The sequence below is a fragment of the Corvus kubaryi genome, unplaced genomic scaffold (genome assembly GCF_017639235.1).
Source record: "Corvus kubaryi isolate FWS band 111438036 unplaced genomic scaffold, C.kubaryi_AGA036_p1.0 37334, whole genome shotgun sequence".
NCBI lineage: Eukaryota > Metazoa > Chordata > Aves > Passeriformes > Corvidae > Corvus > Corvus kubaryi.
Window position 1 is genome coordinate 12,433,104 of NW_024581108.1, and position 23,375 is coordinate 12,456,478.

The 23,375-nt window shown below is 37.1% G+C and overlaps 1 protein-coding gene across 9 annotated transcripts in view; it reads left to right on the forward strand.

The window, feature by feature from the left end:
* TTLL7 (tubulin tyrosine ligase like 7) overlaps positions 1 to 23,375 on the forward strand; it is a 65,185-nt gene that overhangs the window by 312 nt on the left and 41,498 nt on the right. For 4 of the 9 annotated variants that reach the window (XR_006016468.1, XM_042030356.1, XM_042030352.1 and 1 more), the window contains exons 2-6: positions 1,301 to 1,432; positions 18,969 to 19,144; positions 19,340 to 19,471; positions 20,400 to 20,521; positions 21,196 to 21,263. Coding sequence is in view for 7 of the 9 variants with exons in the window: in XM_042030356.1 (XP_041886290.1) it covers positions 19,120 to 19,144; positions 19,340 to 19,471; positions 20,400 to 20,521; positions 21,196 to 21,263 (347 nt within the window). In the remaining 2 variants the exon portion in view is untranslated. Of the gene's footprint in view, positions 1 to 469; positions 570 to 1,300; positions 1,433 to 7,663; positions 7,767 to 18,968; positions 19,145 to 19,339; positions 19,472 to 20,399; positions 20,522 to 21,195; positions 21,264 to 21,288; positions 22,987 to 23,375 lie in introns of those variants that run through there. The other 5 variants (XM_042030355.1, XM_042030354.1, XM_042030353.1 and 2 more) reach the window with 5 other exon arrangements.

Sequence of the window (23,375 nt, forward strand, 5' to 3'; positions counted from 1 at the left end):
GGGTGCTGGGCGACCGGGGGGTGCCGGTGCGGGATCTGTCGCCGGCTCCGGGCGATGCTCCGGGGCGGGAGCGCGGGGAAGTGCCGGGATCCCGCCGCTTCCGCGGTGCCCCGGGGCACACGGAGCAGCGCTGTCCGCCCGGGGCCGCGGGCAGGTGCGGCGGAAACGCGGGCAGCGGCCCCTCGGGAAGTTTCCTGAATGCAGCGGGTAGCCCTCGCGCAGGGAGGGAGGATGACTGCGCGTGTCGCAGTGTGAGGAATAGGGAACCAGGAGGCGTTTCAGGATTAAAGGTATCAATTTGCTCGTCTCTCCCCCCTCCCCCCAAATTTTGCATGCGAAGCCCATCATCTGTGCGGGTCGTATCGCATGTACGGCCGGGTCTCTTCAGAGCCAGTTAAGGTTAAAATGGGATCGTCTTTTGGCAGTGGTACCCACCGGAGGCTGAAATGTAGAACAAGTTAAATCGCTGGAGATACAAGTCAAATATCTCCTGTGCTTTCTGTGCTTAGCTGGAAACCCATAATCTGTGGGATCTTTTTGAATTTCTGCTGCTGAAACCACACATAATTGTAAGCAAGAGGGAAAAGCAATTGATGCTGGAATTTGAACGTGCTGCTGAACTCTGTGAGACTGACTTAAGGTCTCAATACTGATCGCTTTTGTGCCTTTCTTATGTATTTGCAGTATGAGTACCAAAATGAGATTTTATTCCTTCTGACACCCCCTCTAAACCAAACAAACACATCCCACCCACCCACCCCTAATTCAGCATACTTTTCTGTCTAAATCCCTCATTAATTAACCAGAGTGTTAGTACCTATCTAAATAATATTCAGAGAAATCCTGCTGGTTCTTTCCACACATGAAGGATTAGAAGTACTTTTCTCTGTGGGAATTGGTTGTCCCCCAAATACTGCAGAGTATTTCAAAATATACAGTGACTTGGCATCTGTTGAAGATTTTGCCCCTGTTTAAAGTGCTGCGATGGGGGTTTTAGTAGAAATAAGACATGTGTCAATGCTACTTTGAAAAAAAAAAATTAAAGAGGCAGGTGTGCCAGGGGTTTTCCTATGCAATGAGTAAATACAGTGTCTGTGATGACATATGGAACTATTACTTCTGAAGCAAGATTCTCTGGAGAAAAATGTTGCAAAGCTTCAGAAAACTACATGAGTTATTTAATACAGAATATATGATATCTCTCATAATGACAAAATATGTTTTTACCTGCAGGTATTTGCTATATCATGCAAGAAAGCCTGCAAAAGTAGTTGTCAATTTTTTTTTTTGTTGTTTTTAGAAAAATGCCCCCATTCTAGATTTCAGAAGGTTTGGATACATTCCACATATTTCCAAAGGGATCTACCCATCTACCCAGGAATTTGGGAGTGTTAGAAGCGGCCAGGAGATCGAGCCTGTCAGCAGTTATTAGGTAATTATTCCAGTAATTTAACAGTCATTTTAGTAATCCGAGGCTCAGGTTTGCAGTCAAAATAAAATTTGTTCCCACGTTCTGTCAAAGCTGACAGTGGTAAATTGGCAACATAGATTTAGTTGTGGACAGGTCTGAAGAACTGGGAGATGAATTGATCAAGAAGCAGTCAGACAGAGCCATCTTGCAGTTTTTTGTATAGTTACGATTTTTTCTAAGATGTTTCTAATGCCATGTGTTGGTAATGAGAGCCATAAATAGAATTTTGAAGGTGAAATGTGGCAGACTGATGCTGACTGCGGAATGTGCTTGCTCTGAACTGTCAACATCAAGAATGACTGAAGTATGATTTCTTGATTTGAATCTCCATCTGTGGATATTTGTTATAAATTTTAAAAGTCTCTAGGATACATGTGGCAAATTTCTTGAAGATCCACATTTTCTAATGTTCTGTGCCTTTTTTTTCATTTTTTTTCTTCTTGCCTATATTTTAATGTTGTATTAAGGAATATTTTTGCATTTACTAGATGCTTGCAGATGTCTCATACTTATTGAGAACACATTAATCTAAGTATGTGAATCCTTAGGAAACAAGAAATTGAAATGAAATCTTAGTGTCTGAAAGAGAGAAATGGATAACATCTTCCAAGCTACCCTGCATCTACTTTTGCAAAGCTTCTGTCTTAAAAAATGCACATGGCAGCATGTTGCAAGATAATTTTTTGATATGAGTTACTAATGCTTTTTTAATCTTGTGCTGTGATTTTATCAGTGCGAAGATATCTTGTAGAAACCAACAGTGGTAATTTCTCACTTCTATATGTTTCCACAAATCTTCAGAAAATTCCAAGTGTTATTACTGCCTTGAAGTGTTGTGGCTTTTGGGGCAATCCTAAGCCATGAAGACATTGATTTTTTTTGATAGGCCTTGTATCAGTCCCTGACAAAAAAGATGAGTGCTTGCCAGTCTTTCTGATGAGGTATTTCCATCATCCATAGTTGACACGCTGACTCTACAATGATCTGAGTGAGAAAGGAATGGTTTGGATTTTCCTAAAAGAGGGAGTTCATTTTATTTGGAAAGGTGCATGCAAACTGTCAAAGCTAAGAAATTTCACTGCAAGTACCACAGCATACATATTGGAGCGTATTAGCTGGGTTTTGTTTTTCCCTTGTGAACTTTAGAATACTTAGCCCTCAATTAATTTTTATTTTCTATGTACCTAGAAGTTAATTTGGGCCATTTGAATCCTACTGATGGAAGTCAAATGGCCCTTATTAAGCACAAGGAGCTTTTTAGAGCTCCATTAATGCTTACCTAAAGTCCTGCCAGAATGATACTTTGCAACTACTCCTTTTGCAGACATTACAAGCTTCCTGGAATGTTTACCAGAAGCAGTGAAGCTTTTTAACATTAATATTTAAAATACTAATGTATTTTTAAATTTAGAATGGAATTTGTTGATGTCTACTATGCTGATGGGTAAAAGTATCATTTGCAATTGAATGGATATATGAGACAAAAGGTGACATTCTGAAGGAGCCTTTGAACCTGGTGGGCATTAGAGCAAATCTTCCTGTTCCAGGGTCGCAACCCCTTGGAGCCAGAATCTTTCATGCCAGGAGATTCTGTAGTGCCTCAGTCTATTGAATACTCCTGTTCGTGGCAGTGAAGGCAAGAACCTACAGGTTCTGTAGGGCTTCAAGTAATAGCTTTGTGCTAAGAGCACTTCCCTATTTTCCTCCTTGCCTTCTCTCTTAAATGTTCATACAGCTGGACAATATAGTTTCACAATTCTACCACATTAATTTATACTAATTTACCAACATTTTTGCTCTGCCTTGAATTCCATATGACAGGAAACAAGTTCTAATATATTAGAATAAATTTTTGGCTTTGTGTTTTAGAAGGTTAAATAAAGCAGACATAATGGTTCTTGCTTTCAATATCAGCTTTAATCCGAATACAGCATCTCCAAAATGAAGACCACTGTATACAATTGCACTATTTTTTTTCCCAATGTTAAAAATTAAAGTTCAGGTAGTTAAAAATGTTAAAATATAGATCCACATTGTTTCAAAGGCAATATTTAAAAATATAATCACATGGGGTTTTAATGAGCATTCATTTCTGGGGACAGAGGAACAGTACTGCTTTACAGAGAGCCCAAATTAACAATAATAATGAAAGAAAGACAAAAGAAAACATTCTGGTTTAGGGATAACTTTTCACTTTCTGGAGTGGAGTGAGTGTCATGCCAACTCCCACTTAAGCTTGTATTTGATTTTGGAAGGGTTCCAGATTGAAGTTTAATATGCACCACTGTTCAAACGCACCTTAAATGGCTGCATTACTGTTAATGGATAGAAAAACGGACTGCCTAAAAGGATGGAAGTGCTTTACACTGCAGTTCAGGAGCCCTTTGTGGCCAGCAGTAGTAACAGAGTACTAACAGTCACTCTTCAGAAGAAAGAAATGAAGACTAAATCCACTTTTCATATATAATAAATGCAGCAGAAGGAATTGAGTAGGGTGTGGGTTTCGCAGTTAGACACAGCGATGTGTTGACATGTTTATTTTCATCCTTGCTTAGTAGCAAAATGCTAAATATATTCTTCTTTGGTTACATTAAGGTATGTTTCCTTTCAACTTTGTCCTTGGGTTGACATGTGTTTGTTTTATTTTTAGCACTTGAAAACCAACAGAGTTACATCCCTATAGGGTGCGGTGGAAGCACTGGAGTATAGCACGAGAAAATGAAATCAGATGCTTAATACTGAATTGTTGCAGGTGAAGAGGCAAAGATCTTGATACTGATTATGACCAAAAAAAAACGAGTGGACAGACAGTACAGAATATTGTGAGATTTGGTGGGGAAATCACTCTTATCTGCTTGCTCAGAATGAACTTTTCTTGAAAAATACAGAATAGAGCTATGTGATAGAAGACTGGGCTTTCTATGCTTTTGTGGGTGGCTGTCAAGTGTTTAGTGTTCATTGAACATGAAATTCTGTGAATTTGTAATAGTGTTTTATCCTTCCAAGCTTATCTTGGTGGTGTGGAAGGTGGGAGAAACATGCAAAAATGCTTCATATGAATTATTGGTGAAAGAAATCTCAAAGATGTGCAATTTATTCACCCAGGAAAACTACCCTTTGAATTACATTTTATTTCATGGGGCTTTTTAGAGGGTTATAATATTACCCTAACTTTTTATGTCAACCTGAAGTCTTTGAAAGACTATAAACTACTAGTGAACATTAACAATTAGGCATTAATTTGAATAAAAAGGGGGTTTTCTTACTTAAAAATGAGCAAGAATGATCTGAGAACACAAATTTGGTTCATTTTGTGCCACTTAAAAAATGGAAGCATTTACTGAAAAGAATGTTTCTGAGGATGGAAAGGAGATAACCAGTGAGTAAAATAAAGCATAAAGATACAGGAATCAGTGCTGTTTCAAGCCAAAACTGTTGCAAATTCATAGAGTTGGGAATCTTGTAGGATATCATGCTGGTTTTGGCTGGGGTAGTGTTAATTTTCTCCACAGTACATAGTTTGGGGCTACATTTTGCATTTGTGCTCAAAACAGTGTTGATAATAAAGATGTTTTTGTTATTGCTGAGCAGGGCTAATACAGAGCCAAGGCCTTTTCTGCTTTTTGCCACGCTGGCAAGGAGACTGGGAATGCCTGGGAAATTGGGAGGGGACACAGCTGGGGCAGCAGATCCCAACCCACCAAAGGGATATCCCTTACCATATGACATCATGTTCAGCCTATAAAGAGGGGTGAAGAAGGAGGAAGGGGGGATGTATGGAGTGATGTCTTTTGTCTTCCCAAATAACTGGTTACTCCTGATGGAGCCCTGGTTTCCTGGGGATTGTTTAACATCTGCCTGCCCTTGGGAAGTGGTTAATGAATTCCTTGTTTTGCTTTTCTTGTGCATGCAGCTCTTGCTTTCCCTATTAAACTGTCTTTATCTCAACCCACGACTTTTCCTGCTTTAATCCTGATTCTCTCACCCATCCTGGGAGACTGAGCTGGTGGGGAAGGGGGCGAGTGGCTTCATGGTGCTTAGTTGGCAACTCAGCTTAGACCATGACAGACATTGACCCAGAGCAGCATCCACAAGTGCAGAAACAGAAGACAAGTAAGGGAACAATACAGAGTTAGATTTGAAATTCTGGACACCAGTTGAGAAATTATGCAGTTAATGACCCTGAGCAGTCAATTAAAAAAGCCTATATATTCGTTCTATTGCCTCTAGGTATAAAGAGAAAATGAAAGGACATTGTGACCTTTTTGCCAAAAGCAACACTCAGGAATACAAACACATATAGGAAGCAAGTCTTTGATATCTTATGAGAAAATGAAATAAAATTTATGAGAAATGAAAACAAAAAAGAAGATATATTCTTGTGAACTTGTGTTTGGGAAGGTCTGGTGCAGATAGTCAACTCACCATTTAGTTTCATTGATAGAGAAATACCTCTCAGTCATGGGACATACATACCTAATACAGTTCCAGCTGTTTGAAGATAATAGATTAATGGCACAGTTGAAGCTGAGTCTCTGCAAAAGCTGGATCTAAGACACCTGGAACCAGAACAGTACAAGAACCCATGAGGAAAAGTCATCTGCGGGAGGAGATGCCCAGATTTCACTCCCAGTTCTGTTCTTCCACAGGAAATTGCATCTCTGTTGGTTGCACTGAGTTTCCTCCTATAATTTCCTACTGTTTCAAAGTCCTTGAAGTAATTTCTTCGATTTTGGAAGATGTACCATCTTCCATCTGGCTAATCATCACGAAGTAGAGGCCTTAGTCTTGGTGTTTGGGGTTTTTTTGTGTTTTTTTTGTTTGTTTGTGTGTGTGAAATGGAGAACTGTACTTATGAACTGGGGAAAATTGCAACAAACTGGTAGAGCTACTGAATTTTCAGCCTTATTTCTTTGTACTTAGGGTACATTTGTTTGTTTTTCTATTTCACTTGAATGGGCAAGCAAGAGAGACATTCTCTGTGGTCCAGAAAGAGTATCTGCTCTTACCATTTGCAAACTAAGGGCGTAGGAAGTAAGGGGAAATGTCTTTTACATACATTGTAGCCTTCATACATTTTGCTCCCAGCAGCATTCTAACTGCATTTGATTTCCAAAGGCTGGCGTTTGGGTTAGTAGCACTACCAACGGTTTATGTGAATATATCCTTCCCCGTCTAACTAGACTCTATCCATAATACTTCATCCTTGTAGGATAAGTGTGGCAGCAGTGGTGCAGTCAGTCTTGTCTGGCACATCTGATGGGCCTGACTCCTATAAAACTAATGCGAAAGAATGAGTGGACTTGGTGTCTCCAGTTTTCTTCCATGGTTGTTCTTTTTTGGTGGCTTTTGTTTGTTCATTCTTTTCTGTGGGGGGAGAGTAATCCATTTGAACAACAGAACTTTCCAAACCTTTTATTGTCAGATATCCTTTAGGGTCCACAGTCCATATACATGCACTGCGCTGTCAAATCAGAGCAATCTTTTCTTAATCTAAAATAATAATATGACAAAGAAAAGTCATCTTGGGAAGTGATGTTAGAAAACAATTTCTAATTGATATAAATTGACATTGTAAAAGAAAACAACCTCATTTAAGGAATATGAATGATTTCAGAATACTACAGAAAAAGCTGTTCCAGTAAAGGAAGTACCTTTTCTCTTTCCATCATTTCACTTAATATTTTATTTGGTTTAAAAATTGATCTATAAGATTGTAATGCTGGCCTCACCGAAAGCAAAAAGGTTTGATTTTAAAGCTCAAATCTCATTGGTCCAAGGCTGGAAGAGAATGGGAATCTTTTTTCTTATTGCAAATTATTAACTTCTTTAGCCTTCTTCTATGCTAGTGTCTTGTGTTGTGATCTTGACCTCTTAATTCTGCATTTGGAGAAACCATTGTCCTGGTTACAGTAGCTCATATCCCTGTTATATCTTTCCAGTCGCTGAGTCATTTTCTGTTTTTAGATTTTACTTCTTGTTAGCTTATTGTTATGACTAAATCCTACTGACTTTCTTCCCACGACTCTTGTCACTAAGTAAAGTGGGAAATAATGCATTCTTTTCTTAAAGCATATATCATGTCTTTGTCTTGCCACCCAAAACACAGGGAGAAAATACCTAGAAAGGGTTAAGAAAGAGATCTAAAAAGTGCTAGAGATAGGCTAAATGGGAAGGAGCTGCTGCTGCAGCCGGTCTTTCCCTGGTGTTTTACTGCCTGAAACTGTATCAGCTGTCAATTATTGATAGAAAAACCTGTTTCTGGAGGGCTGATTCTTCAGATGCAACACTAATGGTAAGTGATTTCATTTTGCTACTTCTACTGCAGAATTATTTTGCAGAATTATTTTACATCTGTTTCTATATCAGTGGGAGGTTCTGGTATGACTGTGTACTCTGCAGTATGTAATCTTGTCAGGTAAATCCATGATAAATAAACATTTTGCACTTTTATCAGGAATTGTATGCAGAACAATTTGATATATCATCCTGCCACGTGTTGCTGCAAAGGTTTTGCTTGTTTGTTTCTGATTTTTTGTTTGTATATTTTTTTTCACTATGATCCTCTCTTGCAGACTATGTTAATTGAAATCCACTGCTTTCAGTTTGAATGCTCATGCATTCTGTCCACCACATATATTTTGCAGTGAGTTCTTTTTCCGGGATTCTTGTTCCTTTTTAATATTTTTACGCTTTTTCTCATCCATCCTTGAGCTTGCAGTTTATCTTTCCTTATAACAGAGAACTAGATTCAGGAGCATCTACTGAATGCAGTAAACTGTGAACCGTTAGTTAGAAAAAATATGCTTGTGGAGAGCAGCATGAAGCATTTTCTGTGGCAGTATATCTATATATCACCTGCATAGTAATTCTTGTTCCTAAACATGTGAATCCTGCATGAGCTGTGAAATATGAAGTCCTGCCTCTGGACAGCCAAGCAATTCTGAAAGTGATACTTGAAGCTTGTAATCTTTGACAAGAAAGAGAGAAATTTGGCGTCAACTCAGTTAGTTTGATCTGTAATTTCTACTGTGGTGAAAATTTGATTTAAATGGACTCTAGTTTTGACATGGATGAGACCAGAGTCTGTGTCTTAATTATAGTTCTGAATTGTGTCATCAGCAGGTCTGTCCTGGAACAGAAACATCATGATATAAAGTCCACAAAAGTCAATAGAAATATCTGTATTTACTTCACTAGGTTGCAGAGAAAATCCTGTATGGTTGATCTCATCAAAACTATAGACTTGAAAAAAATTTTTAATTTCTGTATGTATCTTCAGAATGATGGAACTGGGAAATTTCCTTAAGAAAACTTTTTCTTCCTTTGAGCAAAGGAGCATAAAAATTGGGAAGAAATTTCATGTTTGTGAAGTAATTGAGAGTACTTCATCAATAGCCAACTATGAATGCCAGTTTATTCTCCTTTATTTTCTGTTTGTATGTCAGTTGTGATCTCCTCCATTCACATTTGTACTAACACTTTGCATAAAACTTTTTCTGAAAGATTTATTTTTCTGGTTATTAGGTGTGTTGTAACTTTTCCATACCTTTGGATTTAAAAATGCCTTTGACTCAGTTCAGTGTATTTCTTTTTTCCTCATGTGTGGTTATGAGGCACATATACTACTCTCTGGCTACAAATATTCTTCTATAGTGTGAAGGGTATGATATGCCTGAGACAGTCAGAAGCACAAAATATGTATGCTATAACATAGTAAGAAATTAATGTATTTGTTTCTTTAGAATATTTGAAAAGCAGTTAGCTTTGCAGCCAGCATGCATTTGACTATGTAAGTTTGTGCATTTCTTTTTCATTAAGAATGCCCCTTTAAAAAATTTAAGATTAAAGCAATAAAAAATAAAATTGGTCCTTGCTAAATGAATTAAATATCCCACTGCTCTAGCCTCTGGTTGAAGACTTTTATTTCAGAATACTTTTCAAGTGTAACTCTTAGCTCTTAATCTTAACCAACACTTTTTTTTTTTAATTAAAAAAAAAAGTAAGAAAAAAAAGTAAGACACACACCAGAACCACTTACTTTTAAGTGTGGCTTTTTGGGACTTGACCAAGATGGATGAGGACAGGACTAACTGTGATACTGTTCCAAACTTGGAACACTGCTTCTGCTGTGTTTAAAGCAATGGAGGCAATAGTCATGCTTAGGGCCATTATCTCCTCAGATTTTGGAATTATTTTAAACTACATTAAAAGCTCTGGTGCTATTGTCAGTATGGGCTCTGCAGCTTAGAGGCAATGTGTGATTGCTCAATAAATAAACTGTTGAATACTACAGGGGTACCTCAGTAATGCTGTACTTAGCATTCAGAAAGTACATTATCCTGATCCTATGAATTCAAGCAAATCCCAGAAAACTATTTTTTGGTAGGCTATTCTCATGTTTTAAGCAAAAATTAAAGATAGTGTGTATGAAGTCTGGGGCACTTCACTTTTCCCTTTTGTTTTGGGTATTCAAAATACTCAATTTAGGATCAATATTTAAGATATTATTTTTCTAGGCTTTGTGACTACATGCTGTATTTCTCTACAGGTGAGCAGTATTTACACAAAATATTTCTATAGTAGGATAATGGAGTCTCATCTCATTACTGATGAGGATAGTGACTACTAAGATCCCTTACAATGGTTAAAATTGTGTGACACAGAGGGTTTGGAGCCAATCCAGCCTTTAAGGGAATTTCTATAAATCAGGTCAATTCATTTAAAGAAGCTTCTGAGGGCCCACATCCTTTTGAAACTGCTTGATGTTTTCCTGTTTTGATTTGCAAAAATATTTCCAAATCAGTGGTACCCCACTGAGCCCCAAGTACTAAGCTGTGGGGAGGAAAACGTGTTTTTGTGAAATGTTTTGTGGCTGCTGGAGTTTCTGGTTATTTATCAGCTGTTTGCAAACTGTTGCAAGCACTGAGTGTTGGCTGCAGTAGTCTCAGTGATATTGTAGGCCAACTGTGAATATTTCTGACTGTCACTTGTTCTTTACAGAATAGAAGTATATGACAGTCATTAAAATGTCAGAGGTCTACCAACACTCATACAAACATACAAGTATTGCCAGTGGAGCTGAGCAAATGATTTCACAGTTGGAAATGTCAGGATCATGTGATCAAGAATTTGGTGATTATGTTAGAGCACCTTTCTTGTACTTTCATGGTCAAGAAGTCTTTGAATAAATGTTTCTTGTGATTGCAAGAAACTTGTTTTTGGTGATTTATTCAAGATCTGATTATTGTCTTAACATTTGCACATTGGGTGCTGAAACTACAGACTAATGTCTGCCAGTTTAAATTTCAGACTGCTGTGAGAGTGTCACCCTTGTTGCTAAACTAGAAAACATTGTTATGTGGCAGCATGTGAATTAGGATGATGTAATCTTCAATCAGAGTTGTCGTGGGCTGAGTGTGAGGACTGCAGCCCATGTCTAGTGATGCTGATGTGAATCTATGAATTGCAGGCCTATAAAATATGAGATGAAATGAGGCAGACCAACATGGGGCTGAGGCGTGGCTCTTGTGATACACAGAACTCTGTAGAAATTAATTTAACTATATTTGTGTTCTTGTGTTCCTGAGCTTGAGGTTGTTTTCACACTAAGCCAATGCTGCCAGCTTGAAGCAAGGGAGAGAGAATTTGATGTGTGAGGGGGAACCGTCTAAAGATATCTTTTTCTCTTTTTTTTCTTCCCCAAGATCCTTAGCAAATCTCTCCCCAAGGTCTATTTATAATATAATGAATCACTGCAAACATATCAGCTTCATTAAAGATTAGTGCTTTTTATACTAAGACAGCTCTGCTGATATATGTAAAATGTTAAATTGTCCTATCTTGTATCCCTAAGGCCTCTGCTCTTACTAGAGAAATAAATCTTTTGAGAAGTAAATGATAGAAAAAGAAAGGAGTAGTATAATTCCAGCAGTGGTTAGTATGTGGTACACAATTTCAAGCACCCTGTGATAGCTGTTGGTGTGTGTTGAGGTGCCGTAATGAAAAGAAGGGATGGCGCACTGTGAAGTCAAAAGCAGAGCAGAGATGCTCCCAAAGGTGCCCCAACTCAAATTCCTCTTCTAACTCTTTCTTGTTTACCTTTCCCCCTACCAAACTCACAATATTGATGTCAGACCTCAATATTACTATAACACCAGTATCATTATGGCACATTATCATCTCTGTTTGATTCATTAGAGGCTGTGGCTGTCCCGCCACAGAGTGGCGGCCCTTAGTGTGTGTCAGTCCATCAGTGAGTGTGGCTTCTCGCACTCAGTCCTCAAGACAAAGCTAACAATGTCCTTGTGCTGTTTGGTTCAAAGGAATGCTTCATGTGAGGTGACAGGGGTCCAGCCCTACTATGGCCATGGGTATTGGCCACACAGCTGTTGCTTGCAGAGCTGATGTGGCTGATAGGCTCCAATGGTGTGGGTGTTTCTAGGCTGAAAATGCCTACAGCACACTGTTCTAAATGAAGGTGGAATGGTTGTATATAATATATTTATATACAACCATTTCTTAAATACATATATATACACATTAAAAAATGGTTGCATATAATGATATATATATATATAAATATTAAACAGTGGTTGCATATAATGGTTCTGTAATAATTAGAGATTGGCTTCCATTCAGCAGTGTTCAGTGGAACTCCCTGAGATCAGGGGCTAGGAATACTTTATGTTCCAGAGTTAGTGAAATGTTGTCCTGCTGTCAGATTTATGGTGTTATTGACACTTACTGAAGTGGTGAACAGTAATACAAGAACTATGCATTGTCTCTGCTTTTTGCTGGCAGATAGTAGAATGTGAAATCTGATTTTTTTTAGCAGTAAGTGACAGAGATTTATATTTTCTGAAATTTAGATTTCACTGTATAAAAGCACTGTTAGACTTGCTTGTTTGAGTAATTTTGTCAATATTTTTCCTTGACATTACGAATGCTAAATAATATTTATTTAAAGTTCACATAATTTTATTTTTGAATTACTGATTTGTAAGTCATGCAGATTCTTTTCTCTTGTCTTGTCAATTAATATATTGTCTATGTTTTGCTGAACAAGTGAAGGGATTCAAGCCTTGACCTTTTATTTTACTGTAGTTTTCTGATTTGGTCTCACTTTCTTTGTTGGCCCTCTTTCAATATTCAAACCATAACTACGGAACTCTATAGTATTCAATTTGCTAACAGTCTGAAATATATTATCACATTAGAAAGGGCTTTTGAAGGGTGAGAATGAGCAAACAGATAGTCACATTGTGTGCTCTGCTATGAAAGTCACTTTGGAGATCATTTTTTAAACAGAAAATGAATCTTCAGATTTGAAAGATTTGACATTGATTTAAATTTGACCAATGATTTGAAGTTTCATTTTGGAAAATGGATGAACGCAAAAAGAAGCAATATTACTTCAAGCTGCCACTGAAAATAAAAAAATTGCTTCTTTGCTCAGTTGTGATCTCTGTGAGTAGGAAAGTATTAATGCCTGTGAAACTGATGTGAAACTTCCACTATTTTAGCAGCTTCTAATACATTTCCTGTTTTCTGAAATCAGGGACTCTATACTTATCATTTCACAGATGTTTTGTGATACTAAACAATGAAAAATTTCAATCCAAAGTTCTGAAGTGCAAAGTCAGGAGAAGACCAAAGTAAAATCTCCCATGAACTAACACTGGAAAGCTCCTGGGGCTCTCTACCACTGTGTGTTGGTGAGCCTTGGAGCTGGCACTGAAGGGTCATCTCCTGGCTGGACTCCAGCGATTTAAGATAACACGCTGTAGCTTGGCTTGATCATTTGTTTTAGTGGCTTAGGGAAATGTTAGAAACTTTAGAAATGCTGGCCATTTGGATAAACTAGTTCAGACAATTGTTTTACAGAACTGCATGATTCAAAAAAAGTAAATCGTGGTATTTGTAGCTTGTGTCTGTCCATTTAGCAAATCAAGCACCTGAGAACTCAGTACATTCACTTTATCTAAAAGAACTGCTGAATAAACGTCTCATGTCTTTGATGGTGGGAATGAGGGATGTTTAAATTAATAGACTTCATTTGACTGCAGAATATTTTGAATCAAACCCTAATTATATGCAATTTTAAGCCAGCTGACAGATAGCCTTTTAAAAACAAGCTTGTCACTTTGACATATCAAGCCTCAAAATGAGGATTACTTGTTGCATGTAGAATTTCTCTGTAAGAGTGAGAACTTGCCACTGACTTGTTCTTTGAGCATGTAACAATAAAACTGGTCACTATGCTTGCTTGTAGCTGGAACACTTCAACATACATTTTATAAGGACATATATTTAAAAAAAATCATGAAAGGGTGTGAGGCTTTTAGTTCTGTGATTTCATTACTGAAAATTGTTATTATCTTGCTGAGCGTGGTACTGAAATAGGCATTTTTCTCTATTATAATTTCTGTTGATTTCTTAATCTCATTTTGAATCTGCATTTTATATCTTAATTCCAGTTCAACAGTAGATTATAGGTTTGCATAACTGTAATAAATAGCACACCTCTCACTACAGTGTATCCAGGCTTCCACATGCTAAGATCTAAGGGTAAATGACTTAATTGTTAGATTGAGAAAACGCAGAACTCAAAATGTTTGCTAGGTCAATGCTCTGAAAACTATGTCCACGTATTTCTTTTTCCTGTTTCTGGGAAATTTTTGTTATTTTAACTTTCCAGCTAATTGGAGAGTGAGGATTGCAGCACTGTGATGTTGTTCTTCCATACCTGTGGTCACCTGCCAAGTTCTGTAACTGTATCTCCAGTGTGTGTGTCTCCATTTCACTGCGAAAGCTCCTTATGTCAGGGGCTTTGTGGGTTTCTCTCCAGCTACTCTGCATTTCCAGACACTTGTGACAGCACTGAGTAAATTGCACTAATGGGCTCAGAGGAAAGCAGTCTGCTAGTTTGAAAATCTGTTCTAAAATATTCCACTGTTGATGAGTGATTACTTATCTGAACGCAAAGAATTCAGGAAATTACCCTGACAATCCATTTTTGTACAATTTCACCTTGGTATGTAAGATGTTAGTTGTTTTTGAGAGGTCTTGAAATACGTACCATGGCTTAAGATCTGAAGTCCTATTTTCTCTTCATGTTTGTAAAGTTAAGCACCTGTATAACCCTGGGCACCAGTAGTGTCACAATTGCTTAGAAGGAAGGAAGTTCACATTAAAAACAGCACACTGAGTGATGTGTGGAACACAGAGTATTTTGTAGCAGGTGATTCTACCGTTCTTAGTGATTAAATCCATCAGATTAAATCCATTTTAAATGTGCATATGCAATCTAGTCTCTTTTCTCAGGGTGCACAGTTGTGGTTTTATAGTTACTGGTATGACCCAAACCAGGTTGAAGAATCTCATTGACCTGAGTTGTTTGGAAGCGATTCTCAAATTCCACTACTTTATTTTCAGTTTGAATTTGACTCTCCCTGCTCTTTTTTGATCTGATTAATTAAACCTTTTTCTGGGATGTTTACTGTGCAGGAAAAAAAAGGGGGTGGGGTCTAAGGACATAAAATTGCTATTTAGAGATTAAAAATAACATTTTCAGGCCCAGATTGCATTAAGACATAAAGTGAAGGCTCATGAAAAGCAGAGGTCACTTGTGAGTAGTTTGGATAAAAAACCCCAGGAAATTAGAGAGGGATTTGGTAAAAATACCTACATATAATCTAGATCAGGAGAATATTTTTCAGGCAGTTTACTAACTTACTATGATACCCTTAATTTGTGTAACAGCATGAAATACTATTAATTTTTGAGTTTGTAGAATATATTACAACTTGGCAATGAATCATTCTTTTAACTGTAAACCACTTCTTTCCACTGTTCCCTGCTCTTTACCAAGGCCCTCTCATATCTTGCTCAGACTGTTCCTTTAAATGGACTTGAGCATCTGCTATGTTCTCTGTCTGTGTGCAACACTTCCCTCTCCAGCAAGAGTATCCTGCCTCTCCTGTCCCTGGAGGAAAAAAAGATCCTTCTTTCTTTTCTTTTTTGTTTGGTCTTCTGTGCCTTTCTAGGACAGGACTGTGTGCAATGTATCTCTCCTGCTGTCACTCTCACACTTTGCCAGGCAGCTGTAAAGATAACATCTCATCATTTTTTTTTCCCTGTAGAGCACTTTTAGTCAAAGTGCTTGTTTATATAAGAATGTGCTAACCTGATGAGGATGCATTGATTTCTTCTTCACAAGTCTTTCTCCACTTATATGTTAACCATTTTTGTTCCGCTACCCTTGAATCTGTACGGTTGAGCAACAGACCTTCACCAATTTATGTGTATCAGGATTTCAGGAGGGAAATGGTATCTGCAGCAGGAACTGCAATCCTTTTCTGCCTGAGTGTGAATTCAGAGATTTCTGACAGCTGACTTGCTCCAAAAGTCCCAGTTTGAAAATAGAATGCTTTCTTCTATGTTATTAAAAGCAATCTCTTAGAAACAGGTCTCTCAGGTAGATTACTAGTGAGATATGCCTCTACGTTGTTGTAGCTGAATGTGGGTTATAGGTTATGCTTATTTTATAAGTAAAAACTTGTCACAGGTATAAGAACTGACTCAGAATTTGATGTAATCACAACCTGACAGTGCTGCTGCTGTTATTGTGCATGATCTGGGTGAGTCCTGCAATAACCTTTGCTCTGTAAGTGGCAGAGGCTGCCTGCAGAGCAGTCTGTGCTGCAAGTCTTTTCCTTCAGCTGTGCTCTGACCTGGGTGTAGGGCTTGGCAATAATAACAAATCAGGAGGTGTGAGCTACAAGAAAGTGCCTGGCGAGGACCTGGGTCAGAGAACAAAGTAACTTTGGGATGATTTCTGCTGTGTAGAATTAAAAAAGATGTGTAGGAGCTTGTGGTTGCCAGGGCCTGTGCACTGCCATGTTGCCTGTCAGTGCTCTGTCAGAGTGTGCTCTTCTCCTTCCAGCTCCCTCCTCTCAGCAGCAGCCCTGCATCTTATGTAAAATATTTTGGAAAACTAATGGTTTAGAACTGCTGGTGCTTTGGTATTCAGTGAAATGGTTGGTTGAAGATGAGCTACTGAAGAGAAGTGAGGCAGTTGTAAAACAATTTTGAATCATTGCATACTAGCTTAGGTCAGAATACAGTTTAACTTTATTGCTATGGGATGTTGCTTTTGAGAAGTTAAAATCCTAAAGTAAGTTTGAGTACAGAGTACAGTCCCATTATTTTGTTTTCCATACTGTTGAACTACTGATTTTCCTTAGAATAATCTTAAGGCGGCCATAAATTTTTACCATCAACTCATGTAATTGGGCTTAAAAGTTGACTGGTCACAGACCTTGAGTGTTGGTACTTGATATTTAGACCTTAAAGAGTATTCTTTTGAGAAGAATAGAATAGTGTCTATCTAAAAAAAAGCAGTAATTCAGCAGTGTGGTGCAGTTTGGAATTTTATGGTCCACCTTCAGAATACAGTGTATTATAGTAACTTTGGGGGGATAATTTTCTGTGAGTGTAAGATGAGTGAAAGCTCTATGAGCTGCTTGCTTTTTATTAGCATATCATAGCTTGTAAATCATGCTATATTAGTAAAGGGCTGGCGTTTCTCACAGGGCAATGTTAGTCCTCTTAACATTCTTCCAAATTTATTAAAAGTTTTTAGTCAGTACAGCAAAGAAATAACTACCAGGCATTTTTGTACATTCACAGAAGTCCTTAACTGGCTAACAGACATACTTCAGTATTATCCCCAGGAACTAAACATGTCTTGTACTCTGGTGGTGTTCTTAGCCTGAGAAACAGATAACATGCAATAGCCAGTGAGTCACTGTGCCCAGCACTGCTTTTCCTTCACAGCAGTTTTAAGGAGGACGAATGCTTTGCTTTCCCAACTCTGTTTCTAATTTTAGTATGCCAGCAGGCTTGAGGACTTTCAGGCCACCTTCTCAGATAATGTCATCCAAAATATTCAAACTTCAAAATGGCTGGGTGTTACTGCTGTGCTGTCTGACATTGTGTATACAACATCTCCTATTCTTTGTGGAAAAATACACAGGGGCACTAAATGAACACGAGGGAGAGTTGGTTGTCTTGTTACAAAGCAGATTTTGGCTCCTTACACATTTGTGACAGTCATAAAAGAACTATAATCTGTTCTTTTTATCCTTTTGCATTACTGGGCTGTTAAGGGTAAATATCTGTCTTGAAAGGAAGTTAGATCTTGCAGCACAAAATACTTGTTTTTATATTTTCTTAAAAGGCAGGTTACTTGCCCACAACATATGTACATCTCTTTCTCCTCTTTTGTGTGTACACACACAGACAAAGAAAAAATGTGGATTTATAAGTAATGTTTTGGTAATTTTGTTAATGCACATCTTGTCCAGTCTTATGACCAAATATATTTCACATCATAGGTCATGGCTGAATTTGACTTTGCTGTAATTTTCTGCTATTTATAGTAGAAGAAATTCCTTGAACTCTCTATAAAGCTGTTTTAAATAAGTCTTGCAATCCCCAAAAGCAGCAATATAAACTGATCTAAAGCTAGTGTGAGGAACTTTAGCTACACATAACTTCAGAAAAGAAGTTAAAGCATTTAAAAGTCAGTAACATATTATATATGTTTTGAAAACTTGTAAATTTGAGGCAGCCTGCCAAAGACAGCATTTGTTTCCTTGCAGACTTTGGTATACCAGTGCTGCATGCCTGAAGTCATGTAGCAGTGTGTTTAGAAGTGATTTATTCCTGAGGTTTTTTCCCTAATATTTTAATCCATTGTTCTTATGTGCTTAAGCTGGACCTAAAAATCTTTTTAAATATGTGTGATTTTTCATGTAGTGCTGTATGCATGAGGGAAAAAAAGAAAAAGGAATTTTGTGTGAGTGTAGATGTAAAAAATAGCCTTTTATGTAAATAAATGCTCACTTTAAAAACCGAAAATTGATGTGTTTGCCAACCCAAAATGTCTTCAGATTATATCTGTTGTGTTATGATGTGGTCATGAAACTGCAGCCATGTTACCACATGGTTGTTGGACAACTGCTTTAAAAAACATTGAAAAGTGAAAAAGAGGAAACAGATTATTAGTGTGATTTCAGTTATTTCCCATTTGGTACTGAAAACCTGTCATACAGAGTGTCTGATTTTAATTTTTTACTTAAAACATGGTTTAAAATGACTATAAATTATTTGAGCTTTGTGGAGATAGAAAGTGGAAGTATTGATTGGAAGTATTTTCATGTCCAAAATGTCCCATGCCCAAATCAGAAAAACAGGTAATATAATTTACTTTTGGAAATTAACACTGCAAAATGATGTTGCCCAGAAAGAAAATAATCAAACTGCAATGAATAAAGTTTTGTATTTACAGTAGCTTCATCAATCTTCTAAAACAAGCAATTCTTTATACATGTTATTAAAAGTGTTTTCATATTTAGTTTCCTGCTGTTTACTTATTTTTTTTCAGGATTTCTCTATGACAAAGTCTCTCTTTACATTTTTTTAAACCCAGGTATCTACCCATTCCAGATCTAATATTTTCTACAACCAGAGACTGAAATGGCATGACTGGAGTTTTAAGTAATTTGGCTTTGACAGTTTCACCACTTACTGAGAACTTGGAACAGAATTTGAACTCTATTTCTGCACTATCCTAGATTATAATGCCATCCTTTCCTAATGAGGGAGGTATGCTAGTCTTGGATTTTTATATACCCTATGAATTATTCAGTATGCCTGTACATATAAGTTGTGATGAAGTATGTATTTTTAGTTAATTCGTATATTATTTGTATATTATTATTTGTATATTATTTGTATATTATTTGTATTTTATTATTTGAGATATAAAAATGTTGATAGTTGCAACATTATTTTTCAAAGATAACCATGGAACTGCTCCTCTGACTTTGAGTTCGGAACTACCCTATCAGAGCACAATTAAAAGAAAAGTCAGAAAGAAGAAGAAGAATGGAGTCATCACTGCAAATATTGCTGGCACAAAATATGAAATTGGTAGGAAGCTGCATATTTTGTTTTCATCCTAATAGCCTTTGATGTGAGAGAATTACTGATTAATGGAGTGAATTAATGGACTTTGCATCAAGCTGACACAGAGACATTTCTGAAGGAGTTTATTTTGTTAGAAATCTGGGGTTTTCTTGTAACACTGAATTCATAGCTTGGAATACTGTGCATCTATTAACCCCCACTTATTACTCATTAATTCCCATTTGTTACTCATATTAATCCCTGTTTGTTACCTTGAAATGTAAAAACTTAAGTAATCAAGAAGGCTGTGGAAGAACCTTCTAAATATGTATTATGTATCTGTTTGGAAGTTTACTTAAAGCCTTGAAAGATGAGCAGTGTAAATTCAATGTTAAATATTCCAGTTATTATACAGAGGCTTCTCAAGAAAATCTGTTAATGTTTTGTATTTTCATGCTTGATACTAAAATCTTTTTTTCCTAGAATCAGTCATGCATCGCACATAATCAGTCTTTTTTTTTTTTTAATAATGCATTCATTTGCTTTTGTAACACTGTACCTTGTCTAAGGAGGCATTTTTGTCCCTATCTGCAGTGACACTTACAGTCATCACTGTTTCAAAATTAACTTAGGGCATAACCAAGATTAAGTCTAACTGCTGTACAAGAGGATTTTTGCAGGATGTTTGGGGAATATGTTGAAGCTCTTTGCAGTTCCCATCGGTGGTTGTGCTGATTCCTGCCTCACTATAAGGTGCTGTAACATTGTAATGGCAGGTTTGCAATAGACTGATGGAAATACTGCAAGATAAATAGCTTGCCATGCTAACATTGTTCTCAGACAAAGGATTCTGTATCAGAAGTGTTTAGAATCTTAATTGATTTTTTAAATGTTGAAAATTAATCTATTTAGGAGATTCAAAATAGTCCCTAAATGTGTGGTTTCTCCATAGTACGTGTAGTAATACAAGAAATGGGATTTGTGAAAACGCGTGATGAAGATGAAACAGCAAATCTTATCTGGAGTGATTGTGCTGTGCAGCAAGAGAAGATTGCTGAGCTGCGAAACTATCAGGTACAGTGGTGGTTAAGATTTTTGACTTGTTTCAGTAAACTGCTTCACTTTGAAATGCTCAGTAATTGTCAGTAACTGCTCAGTTCCTCCTTTTATGTGGAGGGGAAAAAAAACCCACACAAACAACAACCAAGCAGGCTGCATTAAGGCTGTACCACGGCATAGCTTAAAATCCTGTTCTCTTTTCCAGAATTGTTTGTTCATACCACTTGGAGTCTGGTGTGTAAATATTTGGGACTTTTCTTTCAGGCTTTTTTCTGCCAGTTGAGTATTGTGAATAACCAGTTTAAAAGAAGATGGAAAACATCATTTATAAGTTTCTCGTAAGCTTTTAAGCATTAAGTTAACAACCAGAGCTCTCTCCACAGTTCTGTGAATAAATATTTTGGTTTTTTACCATTACCTTCTGTTTGATAGCTTTGTGAATAAAAGTATGATAGTCTCATGTATGAAATTAAATCAATGGGCACTTATATTGATGGAAGAGAATACAACTTAAAGCATCTTTAGTATTGCTAAGAATATGTAGTATAGTGCAAGATATTACCTTAAATAATTTAGATGTAACACTAAGTATGTTTGCCTGAGCATGCAGTTGAATGTTTTAAATTATTGTGTTAGGTATGCCAGAAAAACGAAAAAGTTTCAATTAATTTTTTTTTCTACTTCCTCAGAGAATCAACCATTTTCCAGGGATGGGAGAGATATGCAGAAAGGATTTTCTGGCAAGAAACATGACTAAGTAATATTTCATTTAATATTAAGAGGTTTTCCAGCTGTAGTATTTAATGCCGTAATATACAGAACTATTTCTTGTGAGGCTTGTTTATTTTTTCTAAGAAACTATGAGAGGACCAAGAGTAATTTCCAAAGTTCTGTAATAACTTTAGCTTTGGTCCTGGATCTGTAGTATTTGGAGTGGGCTACTTTATTTCTCCAATTGACTTCAGTGGAAAATTATGTAGGTTCACTTCTCTGTCTACGCATTGCAGAACGTAGGTGAGTCTTGAATTATTGTACAATAAACCCAATACATTATACACCCAGGTATATATCCCATAATGGTAGAACAGAAAAAATAACTGTGTGTGGCTGGATAGTGCATCTGGACTATCCTGTGCAATGTGCTCTAGAATAAGCCTGCTTCAGCTGGGAGGTTGGACCAGATGACCCACTGAAGTCCCGTCCAACCTGACCAATTCTGTGATATTATTTCTTTAAAATAATTAAGGGCTATACTTTTGTGTATATCAAATTTAAAAAATGTGAAACATCTTACTGTTTATATAAGAAATTAGTCAGTGAGGTTCATTTGTCTAATTACAAATTCTCCTCACTCTAGTGAAATAACTGGGTTCTGAGGATTATCCTAGCTGAGAATCTGTGAGTAAGACTTGTAAGAAAACAATACTAAATAATAATCTGATATCCTGGTAGTAAGAAAAGGTTTGAGGGTAAATATATGTCAATATTTTTTTCTAATCTAAATTAGTTTGTAGAGCAACTATTGATAGAGTTAATCTTTTGGCCCCCAACCTTACTTACACTGCATTAACTGCTAACAGAACAGAATTTGTTTTCATAAGAATGTAATTAATGTGATATCTCCTCTCTCTCTCCCCCCCTCTCCCTATTTCAATCTCTTTCTCTTTCCTTTTCTGTTTTGTAACTAGAACACATGTAGAATGTATGCAACTATTATGATGCAAATATTGTGTGCTGTGGTGTCGATGTCCTACATGTGGACCAGAGCTCGCCTGTGTCAGTGGTGCTGCACAAGCACTTCTCACTGCCCCTGTCAGACTCAAAGTAAAAACACAGAGCTAGCACATGGAGGCAAACAGCTGAGGTCTTGGAAACAGTCAGTCAGCTTGGTACACAGTGGTACCCATGTGTATTGCTACAGTTCTGTGCTCTTTTTTTAAAAATATGGAAAATGGACAAAAGGCTCTTGTTACCATACACACATTCTTTCAAATACAGTCTGATTATACCTCTCTCAACCTACTGAATTCTGAGTTTGAAACACAGTTTAAAGTTATTCAATACTGAGATTGCAGATATAGATAAGATGGGAATAATTTCTCTTATACTATAACTCTGGGTCAAACATCTCTGTTGTGACTTCACTTAGTAGATATAGCAGGGCTTCATCAGTCAGTTTTTTCTCTCAATACTGGCCTCACAACTCAATATTTAGTATTCATACTTTATAAAAATCAACATGATATGCCTTGAGACTGCTTGTGAAATCATAAGTCAGTGGGGATACGTGGTTGAGCAGGCTCTTGCCTGTAGAATGCAGGATTTTGTTTCCTACAGCTCTTGTTCTGTCTTAAAATTTGAATGTGCAGAAATACTAATTCTCTTGTCTTGCTTTACTGCTGCATGCCATCTTTGCGATTCCCATTACTGACTCTGCTGATTACTGTCATTGAGAGATAATGAAACTATCTTGAGAACTGGTACAGAGTAGACTTTTTTATCTTTTACTTCTTTGTTTGTTGTACTTATTTCACCCTTCCGTTTTATGCAAGTTGTTGGGAATGAAGAAAAAGAACAAATCTACCTTACTTTGAGAGGAAAATACTATTCAGGAGGTAATGCACTTGAGGAGTTCTTTTTGCAAGCAATATCCAGGCACTCTGGATCACAGGGCAATGTGCTTTTCACATGCAGGAGGGTGGAAGGGAGCAGTGTAATATGTAACATGTAATACGAAGGAAGACAACTCAGCAGAGAAAGTGTAGGAACACAGAATAATGGAACAGATGAAAAGTGGAATGTAATTGAGAAAAAAAGGTAGGCATGAGCATCATTTTCAAGGATAGTAATCAGAACACAGAAAAGAAAA